We start from the raw sequence: 26,978 nt of genomic DNA on the forward strand, positions 1-26,978 counted from the left end.
AACTGAAGGTGCGCACGCTGCGTGTGAGCAGCCGTGCCCGGAGCCGCATCCTCAAGGCTGGAGGCAAGATCCTCACCTTCGACCAGTTGGCCCTAGACTCCCCCAAGGGCTGTGGCACCGTCTTGCTCTCTGGCCCACGCAAGGGCCGAGAGGTGTACAGGCATTTTGGCAAGGCCCCAGGAACCCCGCACAGCCACACCAAATCCTACGTGAGATCCAAGGGCCGGAAGTTCAAGCACGCCAGAGGCCGCAGGGCCAGCTGAGGCTACAAAAACTAACCCCAGATCCTGCCTTGTTATTAAAGATTTTGAATGCTAAAATAAATAAATAAATAAATAAATCAACCAACCAACCATGAGAATAAAGGTAGAGTATCGAATCTAAAGAGTACCACTTAAATTTTATGACACTCAGCATATTATATACTCCTGCAAACACATGAAAACATGCCAATGGTTACTAGCCAACTACAGGCTATATAATTTCCAAAAGATAAAAGATAAATCTTATCTGATCAACCTGTAGGTATACGATTAAAGAATACCAAGTGAAAGGTGGCACTTACTAGGTATTTATTATGGGCCAAAAACAATACAAATGTTTTAGATAAACTCATCAGCTCTAAGAGGTAAGTACACTACGAGCATCCCTTAAAGATGAGGAATTAAAGAGTACAGGCCCAGGGGAGCACAGTGGGTAAGTGAAAGAGCCAGGATCTAAACATAGGTCTATTTGGCCCCTGATACCATACTCTTAACTGCAACATAATGAGGGTTTCTCCAAAAGAGCTTTTTCCTCAACTCAAGGAGTATCTCTGGGGATCCAGGTAATAAACTAAGGCTTTGGTAGCTGAGCTGCCTACCCACAAAGCAACAGAACTGGATCAGAAGTACTATTAACTTCATTCTAGCAACTAGGAGGATTATTTCAATGACACAAAATTTTTATACCAGAAGGACATCGAGGGAGCCGCAGAGATGCCTGAGGGATACCATAATCCTAGGAGTACTGTCGACTTCAGAGGAGGACTCCAGTCTGGTCCACATCTCAGGACTGTTCCTGGGACAGCAGCAATATCGAACAATCCAGCATTTAACCTTGGCTTGCACATTTCAGCTGCACCAGAAGTCTGACTGAAGAGTCAGCCAAAAGGAAGGGATATGCCATCATCTGTTCCTCCAGGTATTCTAACTTCGGTCCTTATGCCAAATAAGATCTCCAGAAAACATGTCCACTTCCTGAGCTACGTTAGCTTAATCCTGGCAGAAATGTCGTTACTCGGTTATATTTTAGAGCTCTGTCCAGATGCCGACATCGCTCCTGCTGCTCCACTTCTCACAGCTCCATGCTTCATGCTCCACCTCATCATCGAAACAGAAGCCTGGGTCAAATGCCTCGCCCTTTTCCTCTCACATCGAGTCAGACCTCAAATCTTCCATTCTGCATCCTAAATGTCTCAAATCCACTTCTCTTCGCCCACAATGCTGGTACTAGAGTCTCAGCTTCCGCGTCTTTCCTTGCTTTCTTCCCCTAAATGGCCAGTTGCCATGCCTTCGGTGGCTCCCTCTCCAGTCTATTTTCCTTGCTGAGACCGAACTCAACTTGCTCAAATGCAAATCTAACATGCCAGCATTTGTGGCTAAAATCCAAATGGGTTCAAACTCTCCCCAATTCTGAGGCTTTCCCCTTACTGTCTGGGAGTTAGATTCAACTGCACATCAGTTTGCTGAATGTCCTCTCCGTTTCCTCTCCCGCACAGGAGGAATCAAAACGTGAGGTGCTTCCCAGCTCTGGCTTCTGTCTTCTCTTCTCCCTGTGCCGCTTCCAGGCTGTGCACGATCACCTCTATGTCGAAATGCACTGTGGACTACTTCCGGGAATGTTCTGGAGCTGCAGTGGTGAAGAGAGGAGAGATTCCAGCATGCAGGCTTAGAGTAAGACAGCGGAGGACGGGCTGGAGACCGACTCCGGCTCAGTTGCCAGCGGGTTTAGACCACCTGTGCTGCCAATACACAGCTCACCCAGGGAAGCAGAAGTAGGATACAAAAGCTGAAACCCAATGGGAGACAGGCTTCCTCATAGGCCAAAGAGACAGCTTAACAAAGCAGCTTGTCTTTGACCTAAAGGACATAAATAGGACAAACTGGTGATAAAAAGCAGAGAATATGATGATCAGAGTAAGAGACTGCAAAATGAACAGCAGGAGCCTGGAAAACCCAAAAGTAATAATTAAGACCTATGCTAAAAATGGTTATCAAGAAGACAAGTACTACTGGGGCGCCTGGTGGCTCAGTCAGTTAAGCGTCTGCCTTCAGCTCAGGTCATGGTCCCGGGGTCCTGGGATCGAGCCCCGCGTCGGGCTCCCTGCTCAGCAGGGAGCCTGCTTCTTCTTTTCCCTCTGGTCCCTCCACCCTGCTTGTGCTCTCTCTCTCAAATAAATAAATAGGGCGCCTGGGTGGCTCAGATGATTAAGTGTTTGCCTTCAGTTCAGGTCATGATCCTGGGATCCTGAGATCGAGCCCCGCGTCGGGCTCCCTGCTCGGTGGGGAGTCTGCTTCTCCCTCTCCCTCTGCCTTTCCACCCTGCTCATGCTTTATTGCACTCTCTCTCAAATAAATAAAATCTTAATTAAAAAAAGAAAACATGTACTACTATGGTATATTTATCTGAGTAGTTTAGACCTCAAGACTTCCTCAGAATAGACTAAAAGCAAAATAAGCCCCTACCAGACCATGCGTTCAGTGGTACAGGGATCTAGAGGCAGAGAACTATATGCTCCTGGAAGAAGTTAGGAAAGGCTATAACCTTAGAGATGCAACCTCTGGGAGGAAAAAAATTCCTAGTTTATCTATCTCTCAGGGAGTACAGAATAATCAATGTGAGGTATGTGTTTGGGTCCTGTGCTGGAATGCCTTCTTCTACAAGGCTGATTGTGAAATGAGACATTCTTAACAAAAACTCCTGGAAAACCCAAAAGCTCCAAATCTCTTGTGCAGTCAGAGATCTGGCAAGAGCTGCTCCATTACCTAGCAGCATTAAGTCCTGCTTCAGGGTAAGCAAGATACTCCAAGAATGTCAGCTACCACTTTCATCTAAGTGGAAACATCATGGTTCATAAAATGTTCCACATGAAACATCAGTATTACCTGTAGTCTGTCAAACATCATTACAAACATGTCATATACATGTAAATATCATACACCTATGAACAATACGCATTTAAAATATACCCCTTCCATATGAAATCTACTATTTGCAACTGTTCAGAATTTATGTTACCTTGATGCTAAAGAAAATGGCAAACTTGATAAGTTTTTTTTCTTTTTTCTCTCTTTCATCCTATCTTTAGTTTATCAGGGCTCACACTTGAGATGATGATATTCAACTCTACATATTTTTCATCACCTTTTCATGACTCCTCTCTATTCACATTCCCTGCCCATCTCAACCAAGAATATCTGCAGATTTTTTTTCAACTCCATATCTCAAAGACCAAAGTGTTTACCTAAAAGGAGAAGAGTATCCTCAAGCAACACAACCCTTGATGTCCCTCATTACTCAAGCTTGCCCCAGTGTTTGACTGCTGGTTTCCCCAACACTTTCAAACCTACCACTATCAGTCATTGTATCATCTATGTATCCTAAGACCTGAGTTCTGCCAGTTTTTAGTAAGCAAGAAAATATTTCATGGGAAATAAAAACACACAAAGAATTAGGAAATGCCCAGAGAGAAAACAATGGCAGTGAACGTTTACAGACTATCCCAAATTTCATAACCACCAGTTAAATTTTGGAGCATGTTAGTAGTTAAGGAGCTATGAATAAAATATTAAGATTATTGGTTATTTCTTAGACACTTGCCATTTAAAAAATTTTATTACTGAAGTATAGTGAATATACAGTGATATTAGTTTCAGGTGTACAACACAGTGATTCAATAATTTTATACATTACTCAATGCTCACAATAAATGTCTATCACCATCAGTCACCACACATCACAATATTATTGACTATACCCCCTATGCTGTATATGTCTTCATTGCCATCACCCATTTATTTTAGAACTGGAGGTTTGTACCTCTTAATCCCCTTTACCTATTTTGCTCATTCCCCCCCCCCACCCACTTCCCCTCTGGTAACCACCAGTTTGTTCTCTGTATTTGAGTCAGTTTGTTTGTTCATTTGTTTTTTAGATTCCACAGCTAAGTGAAATCATGTAGTGTTTGCCTTTCTCTGTCTGATTTCACTTAGCATAATACCCTCTAGGTCCATCCATATTGTCACAAATGGCAAAAAAAAAAAAAAAAATCCTTTTTTATGGCTGCATAGTATTTCCTTGTATATATACACCAGATCTTCTTTATTCATTCATCAATTGATGGACTCTTGGGTTGCTTCTATGTCTTGGCAATTGTGAATAATGCTGCAATAAACATAGGGTTGCATATATCTTTTCAAATTCATGTTTTTAATCTCTTTGGGTAAATATCCAGTAGTGGAATTATTGGATCACATGGTATTCCTATTTTTAATTTTGTGAGGAAAATTACTGTTTTCCATACTGTTTTCCACAGTGGTTGCACCAATTTACATTCCCACCGACAGGGTTCCTGTTTCTCCACATCCTTGCCAACATCTGCTATTTCTTGTCATTTTGATACTAGCCATTCTGACTGGTGTGAGGTGATATCTCATTGTGGTTCTGATTTGTATTTCCCTGATGATTAGTGATGTTGAGTATCTCTTCATGTGTCTGTTGGTCATCTACATGTCTTCTTTGGAAAAATGTCTATTCAAGTCCTCTGTCCATTTTTTAATCAGGTTGCTTTTTTTCTGGTGTTGAGCTTTATAAGTTCTTTACATACTTCGGACATTAACCCCTTATTGAACATATCATTTCTTTGAGTTTCTGCAGGAAAATCTGTACTAGCCTCAGATGGCTATATAATGGAATTATACTGCTTTCAAACCTATCACTTAACCTCGTAAGATAATCAGCATAAATGTGACAAGAAATAACAAGTTCTGATTTAAGAAAGCAACTTATATTTATAACTATGTGTTTTACAAAAGTCAATTATATTCTGCATCTTTTCCTAGCAGATCATTATGTAAATTTTGCAGATAAGGAAATGGAAACTGAACAAGTTTAAGTAATCTGCCACAAATGACACAGCCAATAAGTAGCATTTGCAGAATTATGGCCTAGATCAGACTTTGAATCCCATGCTTTTTCCATCAAACTTCTTTTTTCAGTAGAAATTATATCAAAACAACAGTCAAAGAGTTAACTTCCCACATGATAGATTAGTGGGTCATTCAAAATGGAGTTTGACAGAGGACATTCCTCATAGAATAGCGACATTATGGTAGCACATATTTCTGATCTAAGCTTTTAGACAGAACCCCTTTAACCACTGTCCCACCCAGCCAATTTCCTGTCCTATCAGTACTGCTAATTCTAAACATAAGCCACTCGAGGAATTTTAACACACTTGCCAAAGAAACCAGTCAGTCTTACAATTGGTAGTGTACTTTTATGTGTACACTGCCCTCTGCTGGCTTAAGTAGATAAATCCTTCTTTATGGTATTTCCTGATGTGAGTTAATGATTGTTTAAAGGACAGCTGACTGTACATCTGACAGTCAGTCCCTCACTGTTTTTGAGTCCTGTTTGCTGTAAACATATCTAGAGTCATAGAGCACCAGCATGACCAGGATGGCCATCTTCCTTCAGGAAACATTAGCACTTATTCACACCATTTCATTTTTTAAAGAATGATGTGGAAATATACAAATACAAATCCACCTTGGTGACTCTAAAGTATATCACTGTCATCCATGTCCAACCTAGAACTGCAAAGTATTCTCTAATCAAAGAAAGAAAAAGTACATAAACTAGACCTTGTTCAAGTTAATCCTTATTCAAGTTAATTATTTTTACAACTCTACATCAAAAAGAGTAAGAAAAAGAAGACATTAAAAGCCACTTATAATTTAATATTTTTTAATCTCAATGGGAATAAACTCTCAAGAAAAGAAACAAAATTGTATGTTTTGCAGTAACACTTGAAGCAGATACTTTAGATGGAACTAATGACACCCTGAATTGCACCGTGAGAATACATACACAAAGAGTGCTTCTCAAACTGGGCATCATAAACTGCTCAGACTTTAAAGGAACTAAAGATTCTTCACTGAAAACTCCACTTAGGTAAAACTATCCTTCTAATTACTGCTTTCTCCCAGAAACTTGCCACTCTTTGTTATCATCTCCTCCTTAAACAGAGGGGAGGTGTTATGATTTTCCACAATATGGTGATTCAGCTACCTTTTTGGTTTGCTTCTCATTAGAAATGAGGCCTAGGTATCCTGGGACTCAAACGTTTTTGTAATACTGATTTTTGAAGAGCAATGTCAGGGTAATGACAAAATTCTATGTACTTTCAAACAGAAAACTTTTAGTGAGCCATAACTATCTGTTCCTACTCTTCCTTCAAATAGATGATTTAAATATTGTTGAATTTGATTACTTTTATTCCAGAGGGCCCCAAATAATCCCTGAGCAGTTACTATTCATTCCATAAGTATTTACTGAGTTGAGCAAAACCGTCAAGATCTGTGAATTTACAGGGCTTATATGCAAGTAGAAGACAGACATTAAAGAATATATACCCAAACATATACTTACTAACTGTGATTAAACATTGGGAAGAAAGGGTTGGCATAAGCATATGAGACAGCTAGCAAGACAGGGTGAAGAGTATGGACAAAAAAGGCTTCCCTAAGAAGTAATTTATCCGAGAACTAAAAGAGGAATTAAACTTATAGAAAGAGAAGGGGAGAAAACACTGTAGGGAACACGAGAGGAAACACAATGTGAGAAGACTCTGAGACTAGAAAGAGAGAAGTACACTCAGGGAACTGAAGACAGGCCAGTGTGGCTAAAACTCGGTCACAACAAAAGCAAAGGTGACACACAATGAAATGGGAGACAGGCCAGAAATGGACCAGGCTGGCCTTGAAGCTTATGTGAAGGATTCTGCATTTCATTCTATATTCCACAAAAGTCCTTAATGGCTTTAAGCAGGGGAGCTTCGATATCTATTTACATTCTGGAGTCAGATGTACTACCAATGTGCCATGAGATCACAGGTAAGAGCTTACCTATGTACATTCTTAAAGATACTCTGGCTACTGTGTAGAAAAATATAATGGCAGGAGAAAGTGCAGGAGCAGGGAAAGCAGCTAGGAGACTGCAAGAGCAGTAGCCCCGGAAAGCAGCAATGCCCCACGTGCTTCAGAAGGACGGGGGAAAGGAGAAAAACATATGCAAAAAAAAAACCAGAAAAACATACGCAAAAAAAACAATCATCCACTCAATTATCTCAAGACAGATTTCTGGAAGTTACCTTAACTCCTGTCACCCTCAGCCCAATTATCCAATCAGTCAGCAAGTCCTGTCTACCTCCCCAAAAAACTCTCAATCCTATTAACTCCTCTACAATCTCCAATTCTACCTTTCTTAGTTTACAGCTTCATCATCTTTGCATTACCATGCCAGGAGCCTCCACACTGGTACCACAGATATCTTTCCACAATTCAAACTTGCCTGCATAAAACACCAACTTTTTTTATTATTATTATTATGTTATGTTAGTCACCATATAGTACATCATCAGTTTTTGATGTAGTGTTCCACGATTCATTGCTTGCGTATAACACCCAGTGCTCCATGCAATACGTGCCCTCTTTAATACCCATCACCGGGCTAACCCATCCCCCCACCACCCTCTCCTCTGAAACCCTCAGTTAAACATCAACTTCTGCCACTCTCCTAACTAATAACCCTCATGGCTTGCCATCACCAGAAAGATAAACTTGAAGTTCTTTGGTATGTACAGATCTTCAGGAGTAGGCATTCTTTGGGGTTCAACTTTGCTTCCAACCATCCCCCCCTGCCCCCGCCAAATACTTAGTATTTCATTCACACTAAAATGTGTAGGGGTCCCTGAATGCTCTACAACCCCTCTCATGCGTCTGTACCTTTACTCAAAATACTGGCTTCCTCTCTTGACTTGAGCACCATTTTCTCAGGTAGATGCTCTCTGGTGTTCACATAGCACCTTGCAAAGATCACTACAGAACCAAACACATGAGGCTAAAACGGGTTGGGTGACCATTTCTCTTACTGTGCAAGGTCTCTAAGGATAGGGAATATGACTTCTCAGTTTAACCTCATCATCTTACACAAATGGTCCCATAAACACATGCTGAGTGATGAAAGCCAGGGCTTTCTCCCCAGGGAACATGTAACCAAGTCAGGGAAAGAAAACACAAAAATATGAGAAGTACGTGAATGTAAAAATCATTAAAAGACAGTTTTGTTTCTCATTTCTCATAGCACCTTTTATAAAATTTCACCTGTCCTCAAGACCTTATCCTAATATGTTTATTCACCTCCAGCAAAAACTTACAACCTTCTTTACAGAGAAAAAGGGAGTCATCGGGTGAGTTTCCTCAACTTCCTTGCCTCCACCCCATCCTCTACTACAGACTGGATCCCCCCCAACCCTATCCTCTACTATAAACAACCCCTTGCTTCACCTCTCACACCACCTCCATTCACATTCTGACTAAAGCCGAAGTTCTCTCTGTGTCCTTTTACTGCCAAAGAGTTACTTTCTTGGAATCCCTCAAACTTTGATGAAAATGCCTGAGAATAATCATCAATGTATAAAATTACCATTTAAAAACAAGGGATAACCCCTAGAAAAGTGTCAGTTTGGGGATGAAGCTGTAGAAGTCTATAGCCATTCATAAGAAATCCAAATGACTTCTATTATAATTATGCGTCAGGTTTAAGTTGTCCTTTTTTACTTACTGACAGTTCCTGATAATGAGATAATGATTTCTTCTACCTCACTAGTATTAACCTTAAGTCATTTATATCTCAGAGTGACAGTAGTTTATACAAAACAGCAGTTCCATTGCAAACAACTGAGTACAAATGGCTTATGAAACTTATTCTATGATAAGTGAAAACCAATGATGCTGTCATCATAATGAAAGCCACTAAACTAACAATGCTCATCTAACTTTTTTAAGAAAGACTCACTCCTGTATTCTTGAAATGGATTAAAGCTATCATATACACTCTTACATAAGGTGAGAGGAAGAAGGCCAAGAGATGGAAGAGAAAAACAGTGGGTACACTCTCTTTCTTGTAATCAGTAGAGAGTGAAATGGAAGGTAAATGACAGTGCTGAATGTAAGGGGCCTCAGTTCAGCGTCAGGGTAATTACCCATGTCCGGCTTTTGTTTAAAAATCCTGCTCCCCTTATCAAAGCTTCCCACTGTTCTACATCTGGTACTGGACAGTAGCTATAGAAACCACTTGTGCTAAAGTTATACACTATAAACAGCACTAGGCCATTTCCAACCAAGGACAAGCAGGTCAAAAGTCCGGCATCCAATACTATTAAGAGAAATCTCTAGCATTATTCTTAATGGGAACAAGGTAGGATCAGAAATATTTATCCCTAAATTAGGTACTCATATATAATCTGTACTATTTTAAAAATTTCATTTCTTGGCAAGATATTAAGTTACCTAAAGTCTATTGAAATATTTTAATATTAAAATCTTCATTGAGTTCTGAAAATGAGTAACATTTAGTGATGCAACTTTGACATCAGGCACTCAGCACGTAATTTCTTTCTAACTGTAAAAAGACCATCATGGATATTCATGCTATCATGATGATACAAAACTATAAGTACTTTCTACATGCTTTCCACTAAAAATACACTAATTTTATAAAATTCAAAATTTAACCTCAAATATTAAAAGAATACAGAGCTGACAAACCAGATAAAAATGAAATGACAACTTATTAGTTATTATATCCAAATATTTAATTAAGTAAGTAGCAAAGGATGAATAATAGACCAAGATATGCACTGGCATGCACAGTCTATGATGTAGACTTTAATTTTATTTTGCTTTCATTTGGAGACTACTCTCCTAGTTGACTTTTTTAAACTGTGACAGTCCATTAAAAGAAAAAGAAAAATACACATGTATTTATATAAAGATCAAAAACAAGCAAAATTAATTTACTTACAGATCAATTCAATAGCAATACTACTACAAAGGAATGCAAGAGTGATTCCTGTAACAGTCAGATTAGTGGTTACACCTGCAGGAAGAGATCAGAAATAGCCACCAAAAGGGGTGCTTCTGCGGTGCTATAATCCTAACCTCGGTGGTAGTTATAGAGATGTTCACTTTATAATTATTCATTAAACTGTACATATGTTTTAGGCAAAAAAATATATGTTTAAAAATCTCATGGTTGTATTCCTGGTGGGTCATGGAGGGGGGAAGAAGACATATATATTCATGGCTGAATTTGAAAAACACTAGAAAGATAATTCTAAGTTAACTGTATCATAAGTAAAGAAAAAAAAAAATAGCAAGTAGAAAATCGGCCATTCAAGAACTTTAAAAGAAGTTCCAGAGGATCATGCAGATTCCACACGTAAACTTCCCATTTCCCTACCCATTCATACCTTGGGACTCCCAGATCAAACTTTATATTTTGAAATATAAAGATTCTAAGATTCTATAATATAACATGAGAATGTTAAAGACTGCTTTACTATCAAAGCTTGAAAATATGATCATTACAGCTGGAGCATAATGACAGATGCTCTCTACCTTCAGAGAACTGCATTTTTCCTGCAAATAAAAGAGATACATACTAGAATCCAGGTATCTTAAATGATTACCTTCCTGGAGTAGCTAGGGGATAAACTTGCTTTTTCTTGGTTTACCAGAAACAACAATTTGAAATCATGATAGTATTAACAAAATATCCAGTTTGGCAAAATCATTTAGTTGCAGATGTATAAAAGTCAAATGATGACCCTTTAAGATTTAAATTCAAGGAAAAGCACCAATTACAGCTAAAGCCAGCCATTCAGAACAAGATAACATGAGATAAGTAGATGACATAATCCTTTAAACTTCAACAAGATATGCAGCATCACCAGGCTTCTACCTACTCTTTTTTTTTTTTTTTAAGATTTTATTTATTTATTTGACAGAGAGAGAGAGGGAACACAAGCAGGGGGAGTGGGAGAGGGAGAAGCAGGCTTCCCGCCGAGCAGGGAGCCCGATGCGGGGCTCGATCCCAGGACCCTAGGATCATGACCTGAGCCGTAGGCAGATGCTTAACGACTGAGCCACCCAGGCGCCCCTCTATCTACTCTTAAAAGCCTTTTTCAAAGATCTCAAGTCAAAACATAATTTATAGATAATATAGTTTCCTTCTGACTCACTATACGAGATAATTTTTTAAAAGAGTCCTTCTTAGTCTTTCTCTCTCTCATACATAGACATTTGGCTGGTGATGAATACTTTACTGTATTAGGACCTCCATTCAAGTTCATATCTAATTACCATGTTCTTACTTTGTATCACCTGGTCTTATTTTTCTCACTGATAACTGAAGCAGCGTCTCCTTCCCACTGGGCACGTTGTATGACTGAAATCTTCACACCTAATCTCTAATCTTTCATAGCTCTAATCGAAAAGAAAATATCCACTGTCCTGGCATTAATCCTGAGAACGGATAAAGCATAATGAAATAGGCACAAGCATTATGTCAGCAAATCACCAGTTCATGACTAGCAACACTACTATCATTCTAACATGTAATCTACTTATCACAAAGACTAATTTCTTCTACTTCAAGTCATCCTTAAGTCATTTTCTCAAACACAAGACCTTGGTGTCTCTTCTCTCCCTTCATCATTTAGAACATGTTACAATGTTAATGGTTGTTTCTCTCTCCATAGCTTCAAAATCTCCTGGTCCATGAGTCAAATCCCTCAGTTTTGGACACCTGCCATTCGGATTAATGAAGCATTGTTCATCAGCTTCGTGTTAGTGGACTCTTTATTCAATCCAAAATTTTAAAAATTAACATTAATTCTCATCACCTGCCACTATGACCTCCCAATATTCCCTATTTTAAATCATCTGAACTATACTGACTAGCTCACATAATATAACTTTAGTCTAAATTAGTGTCCATATAATACCTAGAATTCAACTTACCTATACTTCAGTACTTCTCAAATCACAGCATGTCAGGTAAACAAGTCACAAAACAAACAGGGCACATGATGGCTCATTTAGTGCAACAGCAACTTAAGATACTTTTTTTTTTTTACACTTAAACATACTATAGAATAGACTTTAAAAGCTGCATGAATGTTTAAAAAGATTTTAAGGAAGTTTCAAAAATGAGTACTTTGGATACTCTTTCATCTGTCCAAGTATACCATTGGAAAAGGTTGACAAGGTACTGTTTTAGGCAATTTTCACTGAAGATGTAACTATTACACTCATATTTTGGTCTGTTCTGGACAACTCTGGAAATTGGCATTTTTTTCCAATGAACTTTATATAAGAAAAATGTTTTACAGAAGTAACCACTGTGACCACAAATATATATATAGCACCGTCAACCACATGTTGTATCAACAGGAAAAATGAATTCTAGTAAAATAAATCACATTCTACCATGGCCCCATGAACAATGAGGAAAAACGATCTTTAAAAAGAAACTAGAAATATGCTACTCAAGAATATTTGCCTTTTAGGGGGTGGGAGGATGGGTTAGCCTGGTGATGGGTATTAAAGAGGGCACGCTCTGCATGGAGCACTGGGTGTTATGCACAAACAATGAATCATGGAACACTACATCAAAAACTAATGATGTAATGTATGGTGATTAACATAACAATAAAAAATTTTTAAAAAAAGAATATTTGCCTTTTAACCCTGGCATGTTCCAAAAGCAGAAACTGTCTTGGTAAAGAGGCAATATGATGCATAAAAAAGATCAAAGAATTTCAAGTACAAAGAAGAGTTTTGGTCTCAACTCAGCTACTTCCTAGTCTCTAAAATTAGCAAAATAACATGATCAGATGGGTATGAAAGCTCTGTAAACAATAAGTAGCATAAATCATTCCCTTCTCTTTCAAACTGTATTAACAGGGACTAATGGCTTCTCTTATCAGGTCTTTTCATTAATATGGGTAGCAAAAATTTTCTTCTTTACTACTAATGCTCGACAAGCAAGTCTAAAAACTATAGCAATAATGAAAAGACAAAATTTTACAATACACCTACATTCTTTAGACAGTTTTCTCATTTATAACTTAAGTTTACATTCTAAAAGGGGAGAGGGAGAACACTTTATAACAATGTATCAAGTGGGCCAAAAGTTATACTGAAGTTAAACCTAACAAGTGACAAACCCAAAATGCAGAAAGACAGTACACAAGAGTGTAAAAATCTACAATTAATAGTCTTCCACTGCCAAAGTCAACAACGCTGAACAAGGCTGAGGATAATTTGTTAGACGCGTATGAGAATTGTTTGACAATTTTATGTCATCACTTGAATTATAAAGGACTAGAATCTTGCTGCAATTATATACAGTCCTCTCCATACAAACAGAAGGTAGAAATGAAGTGATTAATTCAAAACCAAACATGATTAACATGACAAAGTACTTTCAGTTATAGTACACTGCATACTAGTTAAAACTCACTGATTAAATTTGATCTTATAAAGTAAAGACTGTTTCAAAAAATTATTTGAGCACTAGGCTTTTCCCTTGTTTTTTAAATCAATTTGAAAGGACAAAAGTAAAATAATAAAAACAAACAAAAATTAACACTGCCTTTCTAGGTTTAAAAACATCTAAGGTGAGTGCCCTTAGTCAGCATTTACATGCTTAGATCATTCTCTACGTCTTCCAAGTATCAAATAGACTGCCTACAGAAATATTATAAATCTGGAAAGAGTACTGGAAAAAAAAGATTTTCTTAAATAAATTAAACTTAAAGGAAAGCAAATGCAAAATGACAACAGGTCTCAATTTTGCCACTAAGATAGAAATGACTGGTTTATTATGTGGTCCCCATTATTAGAGTACTTTCTCTATATTTTCTTCTGAACAGTGTTTCAGGCCATCATAACTATCATATGGTGCAAGTACTACTTATGGAGGCCACAGAATAAAGAATACTGATGTCATTCATTTTACTTTCTAATATCAAGACTTACAACTATAAAATCTACAGGTACTATTTCTATTTTTTACATGTATTACTCATGTGCCTGGCACATAAATGTTATTACTAACTCAAATAATTACATTAAGTGCTGTGATTTCTAAGAGCTGCAGTGTTACTAATTTAAATTATTATATGCCTTACTTCCCTCAAAATACTAAAAGACAAACACATACATGAAAAGTAACTGACTGGAAGAGCATGAAAAAAGCATACTTTAACATGCAACAGAGGCCTCTTATTCATTGTGATACATGTTGGTAATTGTTAGTGATATGGACTGAATTGTGTCCCCCGAAAATTCATATACTGAAGCCCTAACCCACAATATGACTGTACTTGGAGACCGAGCCTTAAAGGAGATGATTAAAGTTAAATGAAATCATAAGGGTGGGGCTCTAATCTAATAGGACTGATGTCCCTGTAAGCAGAGAGAGAAACCAAGAGTATGTGCATACAGAGGACATAGCAAGAAGGTGGCTATCTGCAATCCAGCAAGAGAGGTCTCATCAGAAACCAAACCTGTTGGCACCTTGACCTTGAGCTTCCAGCCTCCTCAACGATAAGAGAATAAACTTCTGTTATTTAAGTCACTCAGTCTGTGGTATTCTGCTATGGTAGCCTAAACAGACTAATACTACAGTCAGTTAATTGAAAAAGTCAGTAAAAGCAGGAAAAAAGGAAAAAGTTTTGTAAATATACTGAAATTTTAACTTAAAAAACCAAATATTCATTTATCAATCTTTTGATATAGAATCAGGACATACAAAGATTTTCAGTTTTGGCTTCTGTAAAATGATGCAAGAACTTAAAGACTCTTAAAAGCAATCTGGGTAGAGAAACCTAGAATGGGCTAACTTTTCCAACCCTTTTTAGTCATCTCACCCATTCCCAGTCCAAGAGTCTTTCTTCGCAACTCACTTTATCCTATCTTTCTCAAGTATTGCACTTAGCTTTTCTAGAAATGACAACTTTATTCTTACAGTCACATTTCACTGGTCTAACTAGCATTTAGTTAGACTACATAATTACCATACCAAATATAACTGACTTAAACAGTTCACAAAACAAACACAACTGATTCATGGCAAACAGACAATTCAGCTGGTAGGTACAGAAGTGTACACACATAGTAGAGATCAAGCAAGTCAACAGCTGGAAGTATCTGACATGTTACAGGCATAAGTATTGGTGTTTTAGAACAAAAATGGCCAGTACTAGTTAATCAACTGAGTTTGAAATGGAGGTTACTTAAGAGGACTTCTGTATATCCAAATAAATGTTGTCCATCCAAAATTGTCACTTCAGAAGGTTGTCATTGTGTCAAACAACTTGGAAACCCCTCTTTTAGAATTTCTGAATCTTCTTAATGTTTTAAATATTTAATGGTAGATCATCATCCTTGGAACAGGTTCTGATTTTCAAAAAACAACAATTAAATGACCAGTCTGCTATAAAATGTGAGCACCAAAGTCCAGTAACACAATTTGGAGAAAAGCAAGGTGTTACTATACAGCAAAATAACTGTTTAATATTAATATATTTTTTAAATATAAATCTAAAAGTTTCAAGAATATACAGAATAATTATGATATAAATATGAGTACAAGATGCCACCCCAAGGATATCGTTTGAATATAAACTTGTTTTAAAAATGACAACCACTTATGTTAATTATATCACATATACCTGTATATAAATACACAAATACATACACACCTACACAACCACCCCTGAGTGAACACAAATCAACTATATATATACATAAACAGCTTAAGCTTTCTGAAATGCCCTGATATTGGAGCCTGATTACTGAAGAGAGTTTATGTCACATTGAATCTTATTCGGTAATGAAAAGGAGTCACTAAAGTTTTGGCATAAAGAAGTTAGGAAGAGTCATTTAACAATTAAGAACTAGAGGTGTGAAAAACGGAAAAGAGATAATTTAGGAGATGATCAGCACAAACCAGGTGTATGGTAATAAGAACTAAGTTAGAGACAGATAGCAAATGAAAACTAAAAGGACAAAAATAAGAAATATATAATAATATATTCAAAAAGCACTGTATAAATATTAGTTTTCATTACTGTGAAAGAATCCTTAAGCTATGAATTAGATGAAAAAAATCAAATGCAGAGATGAGTATGACAAAATCTTCAGGCAGTAACACTCTGTTCTTTCCTGCTTACCCTACAGATCAAAAACATAGATGGGGCTTACTAAAGTTTAGTGAATTTGGGAAAGCTATGGTTGTCAATCCAGATAAGTATGGCCCAAGGAGCATTCTGTAGATTTAATTAAGTTCCATTATGAGGCATTATTCATATCAATTCTGATCTGGATATGAAATAACAGATGTTTTGTTCTTCTCAAGAATTGTGTGTGTGTGTGTGTGTGTGTGTGTGTGTGTGTATTAGAGAGAGAGAGAGAGAGAGAGAACAGGTGTTGGGCCCTAACAGATAACAGCAAATTACTTTTTCCATTATATAAAGTGACATTTTCTCTTCAGAATAGTCTGTAATCGAATAGGTCTTGCTTTTGGAGAAAAAATGGTAACTAGCAGATTGCTAATTAAACAACAGTTGTTTAACTAAGTGTGCTTTTTTTTTAACTGCATTAGTGGCAAAGATGAGAAGTTAAGGTCAACTTCTATTTCTATTCTGCTATTCAACTTCTCTATCCAACTCCCACCCTCTAAATTCCACCAAATCCCACAAACCTCTTGAACTTCTGCCTCTTCCTGAATTTGATAACTTTTTAAAAATCAAGGACTAATAATTCCAAACTCCATTACAAGAAAACTAAAAAAAATCTTTGGATTCTTCCAGAATTTATCCAAAAAATACTAGGATAATTTACCTCAAATTTCTTCACCTTTTCCATTGTTATCAAGCGCCTTGATGTGTGACTGGAAAGCTTCTGCTCACAGTTGCTAATAAGTTTCAGGCAAGGGTGCCAGGGTACCATCTCTTCAGTGTATCTGAAGAAAGAACAGCTGACTTTTAGGAACACTCACATGCAAAGGCCACACAGGATCATCACAGAGTTATCCAATGTAAGGACATCCCCCCACTACATGCTGTTCCATTTTATTTCACATAGGCTAACTGTCCAGGCAATCCATAAACAATCCGTATTTTTTTTATTTTAGTATGTTATGTTAATCACCATACATCACATCATTAGTTTTTGATGTAGTGTTCCATGATTCATTGCGTACAACACCCAGTGCTCCATTCAATATGTGCCCTCCTTAATACCCACACCAGGCTAACCCATCCCCCCACCCCTCTCCCCTCTAGAACCTACAGTTTGTTTCCCAGAGTCCATAGTCTTTCATGGTTTGTCTCCCCTTCCGATTCCCCCCCTTCATTTTTCCCTTCCTACTTTTTTTTTTTTTTAACATATAATGTATTATTTGTTTCAGGGGTACAGGTCTGTGATTCATCAGTCTTACACAATTCACAGCAATCTATATTTTTAAAAAGCAAAGTATTTGAATATTACCACATCCAAAAAAAAAGTAGTTTAAATTATTTTACCTGTAGACTGAGAATATGTTTTATGGAAGAATACCAAGCGTTTAAACCACAAAAGTACAAGACAATGACTCTACACTCAAAGATCCCAGAAGAGCACGTAAGACAGAAATATATTCTACAACAACCCCTTGACATTCATGAGGGACTGATTCATGTGGAGATTTTTATAAATTCCCAAAGAATAATGTCCACTCGGCATATACTTTCCCTATAAAATGAAGTGTCCCTGCAAAATTTTAATGACATCTTAAGACCTCTATTAACTTTGTATATACAGGACTAAGGTTAGCTTATTCAAATAAACTACCAATAAAATAAGCGCTCCATGGTCACCTTAACCATAAAATCAAAACCATGATCATAAGCAGTGGTGACTGCTGCTACACAGCACACGTACTATGAGAATGGAGAGGACATCTCAAAAGCAGGTCAGGCTGCAGGAGTTCAGAACCTGACATCTGACAGGTTGTTGGACTCACTCCTGGTAGAAGAAACACGTGACAGATGAGGGGGAAACGGCAATGGAGCAGAATGCTGAAGAACAGCAGCGGAGAGGGCTCACTAGGTATGGGTACCACTAAGAACACTGTAGATTGCCAGTTTTTATTTTTCCTTTGCAAATCTTGATACCTTTCTAGATGGTCTCCGCAAACATTTATCACATGGGAAATTTTAAAGCTCTGGTCCAAACTGGGAAAGGTGCCAATCAGCACTTCCTGTAAAGGACCACCATCTCAGCTAGCCTGTTCCAATGCGTCAACATGGTTTTCACTGGCACTCTTTTACTGACTTCTCTAGCCCCTCTGACCTTCAATGAGCTCTCCCTCATTACCTCAACCACATGCTCAAAACCTTCATCACCCACTTACCAGGCAACATTCACAATGCACTTCCACTATATTATCAGTGGAAGGAATTCTCTTGAAGTCATTCTCTGCATCCTTCCTTAGAGCTTTCCATTAAGTAATGAATGACCATTTCAGTTTTCATCTGATCTAACAATTTTCTAATGTTCACTATATAGTCAGAAATGTTGTATTTCTCCTAACATTAGTTGACATCACATCTGGAATCTTCACACGAAGCATTTACGATATGAAGGAATACATTCTACACCATGGTTAACAGAAAGAATAGCCTTCACCTTAAGCTTGAAAAAGCAGAGTTTGTAGATGTATGAAATAGTATTTGTCAAACTTAGTAATGTACCCTTGTTTTAAAGGAAAAAAAAATCTTATTTCCTGGCAGAGTTGACTTAAAGTATTCTTATTAAAATGCAACGTAAAGATATTTAAGTGAGATATAAAGTTCATATGCTTATATCCCTTATATAACTATAAAACCAAAACAAATTTACAAATCAAATCTAAAAGTACAAAACCAATACAATTTTAATTGATACTGATGACCCAAATGATGCTAAGCTGCTGAAACTGAGTCACCAGGCATTTGGCTTAAGAGCAGAAAAACAAATTTTTGTTTTAGATTACCTTTTCAGCTTGATCTTTGAGTTCAAGCATGAAAGAACATCATTATTAAGAGGCTTGTTTTTAACCACTGCCCTATTATATTAGAACCAATCAATTTAGCAGTATACTTCCAAAACACCATGCTAAGAATTTTAAAATATCAGTTAACAAAAAATTGTTTACTATATGTGTCCTAATATATTTCATACAAACATACTGCATTATACTATTTGCAAACTGTTAAAAATAGAAACCATAAATCTGTACTATGCCTGGGTCATTATGATAGTAAGGTATGCTATCTTAATTTCATTTTTATTACTATAGCCCTACAATCCAAACAATCTATTTAAAACCTAAATCAGCCACAATAAGAAAGTCCACAGAGACAGATAAGTGGCTGCCAGGGGCAGAAGTGGTGGTGAATGCTTATGTGTATGGGGTTTCTTTTGGGGTGACAAAAATCTTCCAGAATTAGAAAGTGGTAATGGTTGCACAACTTTGTGGATATACTAAAAACCATGGAGTTGTAAACTGTAAAAAGGTGACTTGCATGATATACAAATTATATTACATCATTTTTTAAAAAGCAAAATTGTGCACATAGACCCCTAGCCTTTTTTTTTTAATTTTTTTTTTAAGATTTTATTTATTTAGGGCGCCTGAGTGGCTCAGTCGTTAAGCGTCTGCCTTCGGCTCAGGTCATGATCCCAGGGTCCTGGGATCGAGCCCCGCATTGGGCTCCCTGCTTGGCGGGAGGCCTGCTTCTCCCTCTCCCACTCTCCAGAGAGAGACACAGCGAGAGAGGGAACACAAGCAGGGGGAGTGGGAGAGGGAGAACCAGGCTTCCCGCCGAGCAGGGAGCCCGATGTGGGGCTCGATCTCAGGACCCTGGGATCATGACCTGAGCTGAAGGCAGACGCTTAACGACTGAGCCACCGAGGCACCCCGACCCCTAGCTTTTCCATGAACCAATTTTGACACTCATTTTCCTATGAACCTTCATGCCTCAAGCTATTTCCAAGTGTCACTAGAATTTCACCTCCCATTTGAGAAACAGATTTTGCACTGATTAGAGCACTCACTGAACAGTTCAAAGGATCACTTTTTCTTGTTTCCTAGTTAAGAGATGAAAAACATGAACACTGGGTTTTACATGCAACTAATGAATCATTGAACACTATACCAAAAACTAATGATGTACTATACGTTGGCTAACTGAACATAAAAAAAAAAAAAAAAAGAAAAACATGTTCCTTCACTGCTCTGAGCTACTCCAAAATTCACTTTACTAAAGTTTATTCCCTATGTAAATCAAACCATCATACTATATACACCTTAAACTTATACAGTGAGGTATGTCAATTATTTCTCAATAGAATTGGAAAAAAAATGTACCCCCCAAATCCTACGCTGGGGCATACTTTACTAAACTTTACTTTGTCATTGTTTTTATCACAAGCAGTAGCAGTGGGATTTCTATTAAAGAACATCTTTCACAAAGAAATGCAGTTTCTAATCACCTCAAGAGAGTTATCTGTGTCTAATGCAAATTAGAAAAGAATACTACGGATACATAAAGCCTGAGCAGACAGCTGCAGTCAGTAGCTTAGCAATTCCTATAACATCAAACACACGTGAGTTGAATTTATGCCATCCAAACGACTATCACACAGACTTTCAGGGTCACTTGCAAGTAGCTAAAACTGAATAATAAACCCATAAATACCAACAGCTTACAGTAATTTTATGTGGTCAGTCTCTATGAGTGATAAAAATAAACTACTATGAGAGCACAGATGAAAGATTAATTCTGCTGAGAAGGGTTGGCAAAGTACCATAGAGGTGGTGACAGTTAAGCCAGGTCTTGAAAGATGACTAGAATTTTATCAGCTGAGGAAAGAAGAAATGGTTTATCAAGCAATGGGGACAGAATAAATAAAGGTGAAAAGACACAAAGTGTATAGAGCATCTTGATACTGGCAAAAAATCCAATACCCCTGAGTGGGGAAAATCTACATTCAAGGAAATACAGCAAGTTTGTTGAGTAGCAATTTTTTCACTGCAATTTAAATTACCAAACAGAAAATCCTTTTTCAATTATCAGCTGACAATTCTTCACAAATAACTAAGCTTTTAAGTAATATTTTATTTTTATTAGGTCTTATACTTTCAAAATGCCCTGGGTTTAAAGAATAATACCTGAACTTGATTATAATATGTAATTCTTATTTTTTTTAAAGATTTTATTTATTCATTTGAGACACAGATAGAGAGAGCATGAGCAGGGGGAGGGGGAGAGGGAGAAGGAGAGGGAGAAGCAGACTCCCCACTGAGCAGGAAGCCTGATGCAGGGCATAATCCCAGGACCTGGAGATCATGACCTGGGCCGAAGGCAGACACTTAACTGACTGAGCCACCCAGGCGCTCCTGTAATTCTTATTTTTAAACTTGAATCATGTAACAGAATTTGTTTGAATAAATGAATTCAGTAGTAGTACTAAAAGCCTATATTCACAACACCAAAAGTAAAAAAGTTTTAAAATTGAGCTGTGCTAATGTATAATTTTAAAATGAAATCTTTATTCTTAGTTCAACACAAAGCCATATTTTTAATACAACATAATCAAACTTAATTCTAAATCGTTTAATTCAGAAGCAAGAACATTTTTTCAAACTTTTGCAGACGATTTTGGTCCTAAATTCCTAATAATAGTGTGCTATTTTAAAAGAACAAAGATTTTGCATGACATACAATACAGAAGTGAAAATAATTCATTTCCTAATGAACACTTAAGTTCATTAATAAATTAACAGTAATAAGAATTAATACTTTATTAATAAAATCACCTTAGGCTAAAGGGAAGGAGATCATATTCTTCCCATAATTGGCCTGAGGTGACCTCTGAAAAATGGTTTGCTATTCACTTGACCCAGAAAAACCCTACAAAATCATGCAAATCAAGAGGTTCAAATCTTCGTGTTCACTTTAAGAACACACATGAAACTGCCCACGCCGTCAAGGCTATGCATATCTGAAAAGCCACCAAGTATCTGAAGGCTGTCACACTGCAGAAGCCATTCTATCTCTACACTGGTGGAGGTGGTAGGTGTGCCCGGGCCAAATAGCTGGTGGCCCAAAAAGAGTGCTGAATTTTTACTGCACATGCTTTCAAATGCAGAGAGTAATGCCAAATATTAAGGGTTTGGATGTAGATTTTCTGGTCATTAAGCACATCCAGGTGAACAAAGCCCCCAAGATGTGACATAGAACGTACAGGGCTCATGGTCGGATTAACCCATACATGAGCTCTCCCTGCCACCCTGAGAGGATCCTGACTGGAAAAGAGTAGACTGTTTCTAAACCAGAAGAGGAGGTTGCACAGAAGAAAAAGATATCCCAGAAGAAACTGCAGAAACAAAAATTTACTGCCTAGGAGTAAATTCTGCATAAAATAAATGCAAATAAAAGTATAAACAGAAAAAAAATAAAGGGAAGGAAAAACAGAAGTTTAGTAATGAACATCAGAGGACATGGACATAACTTTCTCCAGGGATGAAGTCAGGGAAGTAAATATCGTAGTCTTCCCATGTGTGCATTAGCCACATACCTGGACAAAATCTTTCCCTTGATAAACATCTAAGGTAAAAAAGGTGGTAAAACATGTATCCCTTTTTTTTTTTTAAAGATTTTATTTATTTATTTGAGAGAGAGAATGAGAGATAGAGAGCATGAGAGGGAAGAGGGTCAGACGGAGAAACAGACTCCCTGCTGAGCAGGGAGCCCGATGCGGGACTCGATCCCGGGACTCCAGGATCATGACCTGAGCCGAAGGCAGTCACTTAACCAACTGAGCCACCCAGGCACCCTTTGTATCCCTTTTCTACTTCTAAAATATCCCTCTGATAATATGCATTTGGAAATTTTCCCTTGTTGAAAATTATTAAAATCAAGAAGTCACTGAAAAAAGATCCAGTGTCCATTTTGTAAGATCTTTAGAAATATTAAAAATACTTAAAAGTACCTCCAATTTAATTTTGTATAAAGAGAAAGGAAAAAAAAGAACTACAAAAGATATTCTTAAGTACATTCAACTTCAATTGTAATTAAATAATAAAGTACAAAATAGTGGACAGTCAGAAATGCCAAAAAATAAGTACACAAAAACTAATGGGAATATTTCAAAAGGACAGAGGAACCACCCCAAATTGACTCCCACTGATCAAATCTGAGACAATTTGAGCAACAAAATAGTGACAGTAATGAATTATAACCCAATGAATATAAGCGTCCATGATTCCATAGCAAAATAAATAAATCTGTAAACAAATGGAGGAAAATTTGTAAACAAATGGGGGAAGAAGGGAAAACTCTTTCTTACGGTAGGATGCCAACTTACAAATGCAGAAGGAATGATGGAACACAAAAGTCATCATTGTAGTGGTTGTCAACAATGGAGTTGTCAATGTGAATAGTGATTTGATGAAGAACAAGATATTGATGGAATCTTGGGATATCTCCCCCCATGAAATACTAATCAAAGGAGAAAATGATGGCTCACAGTGGAGAACACTAACAGAGAACAAAATGATCAGATGATCAAGTTTAAGATCTCTAGTAGGGGTTAACTCCATGTGCCCCATGACGCAATGCATGAAAAACACGGTATAATTTTTGTGGTGCTCCTACCAAGGGCACTACCTAAATCTGGTCATAAAAGAAACATCAATTTTCTCTCTGACCCTCCCTGCCACCTCCCTCTCTAAAAAAAAAGAAAAAAAAAATCAGATGGACCCTGATTGTAGGCCAACCTTTAATATAAGCCATATACTCTACAAAACTGTTAAGGACACAAAAGATAAGAAAAGAATGGGGACATATTCTAGACTGGAGGAGAATGACATGATGGGTTAATAGAGCACATTTTCTCAGATGGACTGCAACTGGTAAAATTTGAATAGGGTCCATAAAATGGACAGCAGTGTTATCAATGCTGATTTCCAAACTCGGAGGGTTGATTGTGGTTTGACAAGAATGTTCTTGTTTCTGAGAAATATGATGAAGTATGTAGGGGTTATGGGGCATCATTATCTGCAACTTCACAAACAGTTCCAAAAAAAATGAATGATAATGGGTATGTGATTAATGTAATGGGTGAGGAAAGAAGATACAATATGTGTACATTAATAGCTGGAAAATCTGGATGTGGAGAGTTTTTTGTGTTACAATTGAAACTTTTATGTAAGTCTGAAATTATCTCAAAATAAATGTTTTAAAAATTTAGTTCTGAAACTTGAGTTAAAACAGTAAGCTTCTGGGTACCTGGGTGGCTCAGTTGGTTAAGTGACTGCCTTCGGCTCAGGTCATGATCCTGGAGTCCCGGGATCGAGTCCCACGTTGGGCTCCCTGCCCGGCGGGGAGTCTGCTTCTCCCTCTGACCCTCTTCCCTCTCATGCTCTCTATCTCTCATTCTCTCTCTCTCAGATAAATAAATAAAATCTTAAAAAAAAAAAAAACAGCTTCTCTCTCTTTCTCTCTCAAATAAATAAATACATCTTTAATTTAAAAAACGGGGTGCGGGGGCACCTGGGAGGCTCAGTTGGTTGAGTGTCTGACTCTTGGTTTCAGCTCGGTGATCTTGGGGTCATGGGGTCCAGCCCTGCATCAGGCTGCAAGCTCAGTAGGGAGTCTGCCTGGGATTCTCTCTCTCCTCTCCCCGACCCCTCCCCCACTCTGCATGCACGTGTGTACATGCACACTTTCTCTCTCAAATAAATAAATTTAAAAAAAAACAGTAAGCTTGCTGTTGGAATTCAGCTTGTCTAAGGCAGGAACCATTTTTGTATAGAAACAAACAAAAGTGATCTTCTCCAAAAACAGTAAAACTCCATCTATCACTTCACATACCAGGCGCCTGAGATCGGTAAACTGCTGAATTAAGTGAACATAGCCACAGGAATAAGGAAACCAAATAGCTACCTAGCTATTAACTGTAGAGAAGTCACTTCACTCCTTGGAATTTATTTTCCTTATTTCTAAAGTGAAAAGATTAAATGAGATTACACTGGCAGCAAAACATAAGACCAGTATTAAGGAGCCTGGGCATGAATGCATACACTCTTATCAGCCGATAAACAAATGCGTGATTAAAGTCAGGCCATGGTAACTTTCAACACAACATTTATAAAACAAAAAACAGCACAGCTTCCAACTGCTGAGGACCATCCGCCATTCTGTAAAGACAGTAACACTGTTTTAAAATGCTTTCTGTAAAATTATGTATAGTAAATATAGGAACTAAAGTAATTTTTAAAAAGATTACTATGGCAGATTAGAGAAACAGCCAAATTTTGAGCTTGATAATAAATTTTCTTTCAAATTTAAAGATCCTGTCTTATTCAAGACACCTTGTGTTTCATTGTTGATGTACACAGCTCTGTTTATAATTAATAATTACTGAATAATAAAACCCAAACCAACAATGTGGAACATAATTAGGGCTTTAAATATAAGCACAGCTTTTATTTTGGTGTTAGCTTTTAAAAAAGATTTATTGCATTTAAAGTGATCATAACAGCCAATATATGTTAAAGCTAGCTTGGAGCAGATGAATCCCTCAACTAAGTTCATATATTTCTGTCACATGTTCTTTGTTTTTTTCTTTTTAACAACTATTTAAAAATGTAAAAAACCATCTTAGTTCAACCCATCTTAGCTCAAGTGCCTTATAAAAACAGGTGAGGACCATATCTGGCCCACAGGCTATAGTTTGCCAACTCCTGATGTAAAATAAAAAGGTCAAAGCAATTCAATCAATAAGAGGAAGGGGCCTGTTTTATACACATATGTAGGTAAACAAAGACTATTATAAACATTAAACACAAAGATATTTACCCTGAATCCAATTAAGAATAGGGAAAAAATGTTAGATTTACAAATACCATAACAAAAGTGAAATCAAAAATAAAATTAGTTAACATTACATACTCTGGTGTGTACACTGGTAACCAATAGACTAGTCTTCCACCTAACACGAGGGTCTCAGCTGCAAAGTTTAACAGATCAAAAAACATATCACTCAGATGATAGCTTAAGGAAACAGGAACATGGCTTTCTGGACTAGAAAAAGAAAACAAAATTTCAAAATCAGTGAAAAACCTTAAGACTGTTAAACTTAGATAATTAAAAAGAACAACATGCTTCTTCTCAAAATAGTAGTATCATATTTAACTTTCACTTACCATTTTTCCATTCCCTTTGGTATTTCCTTCTGAGAACCTGTTCTTCTTGTAGATTCTCTGATACCATATGGAGCTAGACAGAAAACACAAATAATGTGGTAGTCAAAAGTCACCTAATCACCAGTTAGGTGTAGATGGATATCATGGGCCTCCAGATGGGACACTCAGAGAGGAACACATCGCCACCTGTGAAATATTCCAGCCGAGAATACATACCACAAGGAACATTCTATTTAAAACATTGGGAGGGACAACAGGCCATGTTCTTCAAAAATGCCAATGTCACAAAAAGACAGAGAAAGGCTGTGACAGTGTGACAAACTAAAAGAGATATTACCAAATGTAATACCTGACACAAGATTGGATACTGTCCCAGAGGGAAAAAACAAAGAAATAAAGGGATATTCCTGGGTGACTGACAAAAGTGGATAACAAAATAAAATTAAACTATTGCATTGATTTATTGAAAATGTTAACTGTACTCTGGCTACCTAAGAGACTATCCCTATTCTATACACTGAGGTATAGGGGTAAAAGGCCATAGTGCATCCAACTCACTCTCAATG

General features: G+C 37.3%; 1 protein-coding gene across 6 annotated transcripts in view; it reads right to left on the minus strand.

The window, feature by feature from the left end:
• Nucleotides 1–26,978, minus strand: part of TRMT11 (tRNA methyltransferase 11) — a 151,113-nt gene that overhangs the window by 98,517 nt on the left and 25,618 nt on the right. For 5 of the 6 annotated variants that reach the window (XM_088023875.1, XM_028117041.2, XM_028117037.2 and 2 more), the window contains 3 exons: nt 26,413–26,485; nt 26,159–26,290; nt 17,019–17,139 (listed from right to left, as the gene is read on the minus strand). In XM_088023875.1, the coding sequence (XP_087880001.1) occupies nt 17,019–17,139; nt 26,159–26,290; nt 26,413–26,485 (326 nt within the window). Of the gene's footprint in view, nt 1–14,840; nt 15,573–17,018; nt 17,140–26,158; nt 26,291–26,412; nt 26,486–26,978 lie in introns of those variants that run through there. The other variant, XM_028117040.2, reaches the window with a different exon arrangement.

The sequence above is a fragment of the Eumetopias jubatus genome, unplaced genomic scaffold (assembly GCF_037043125.1).
Source record: "Eumetopias jubatus isolate StellerSeaLion01/CBP00866 unplaced genomic scaffold, mEumJub1_p1.0 scaffold_6, whole genome shotgun sequence".
In the NCBI taxonomy this organism is placed as follows: domain Eukaryota; kingdom Metazoa; phylum Chordata; class Mammalia; order Carnivora; family Otariidae; genus Eumetopias; species Eumetopias jubatus.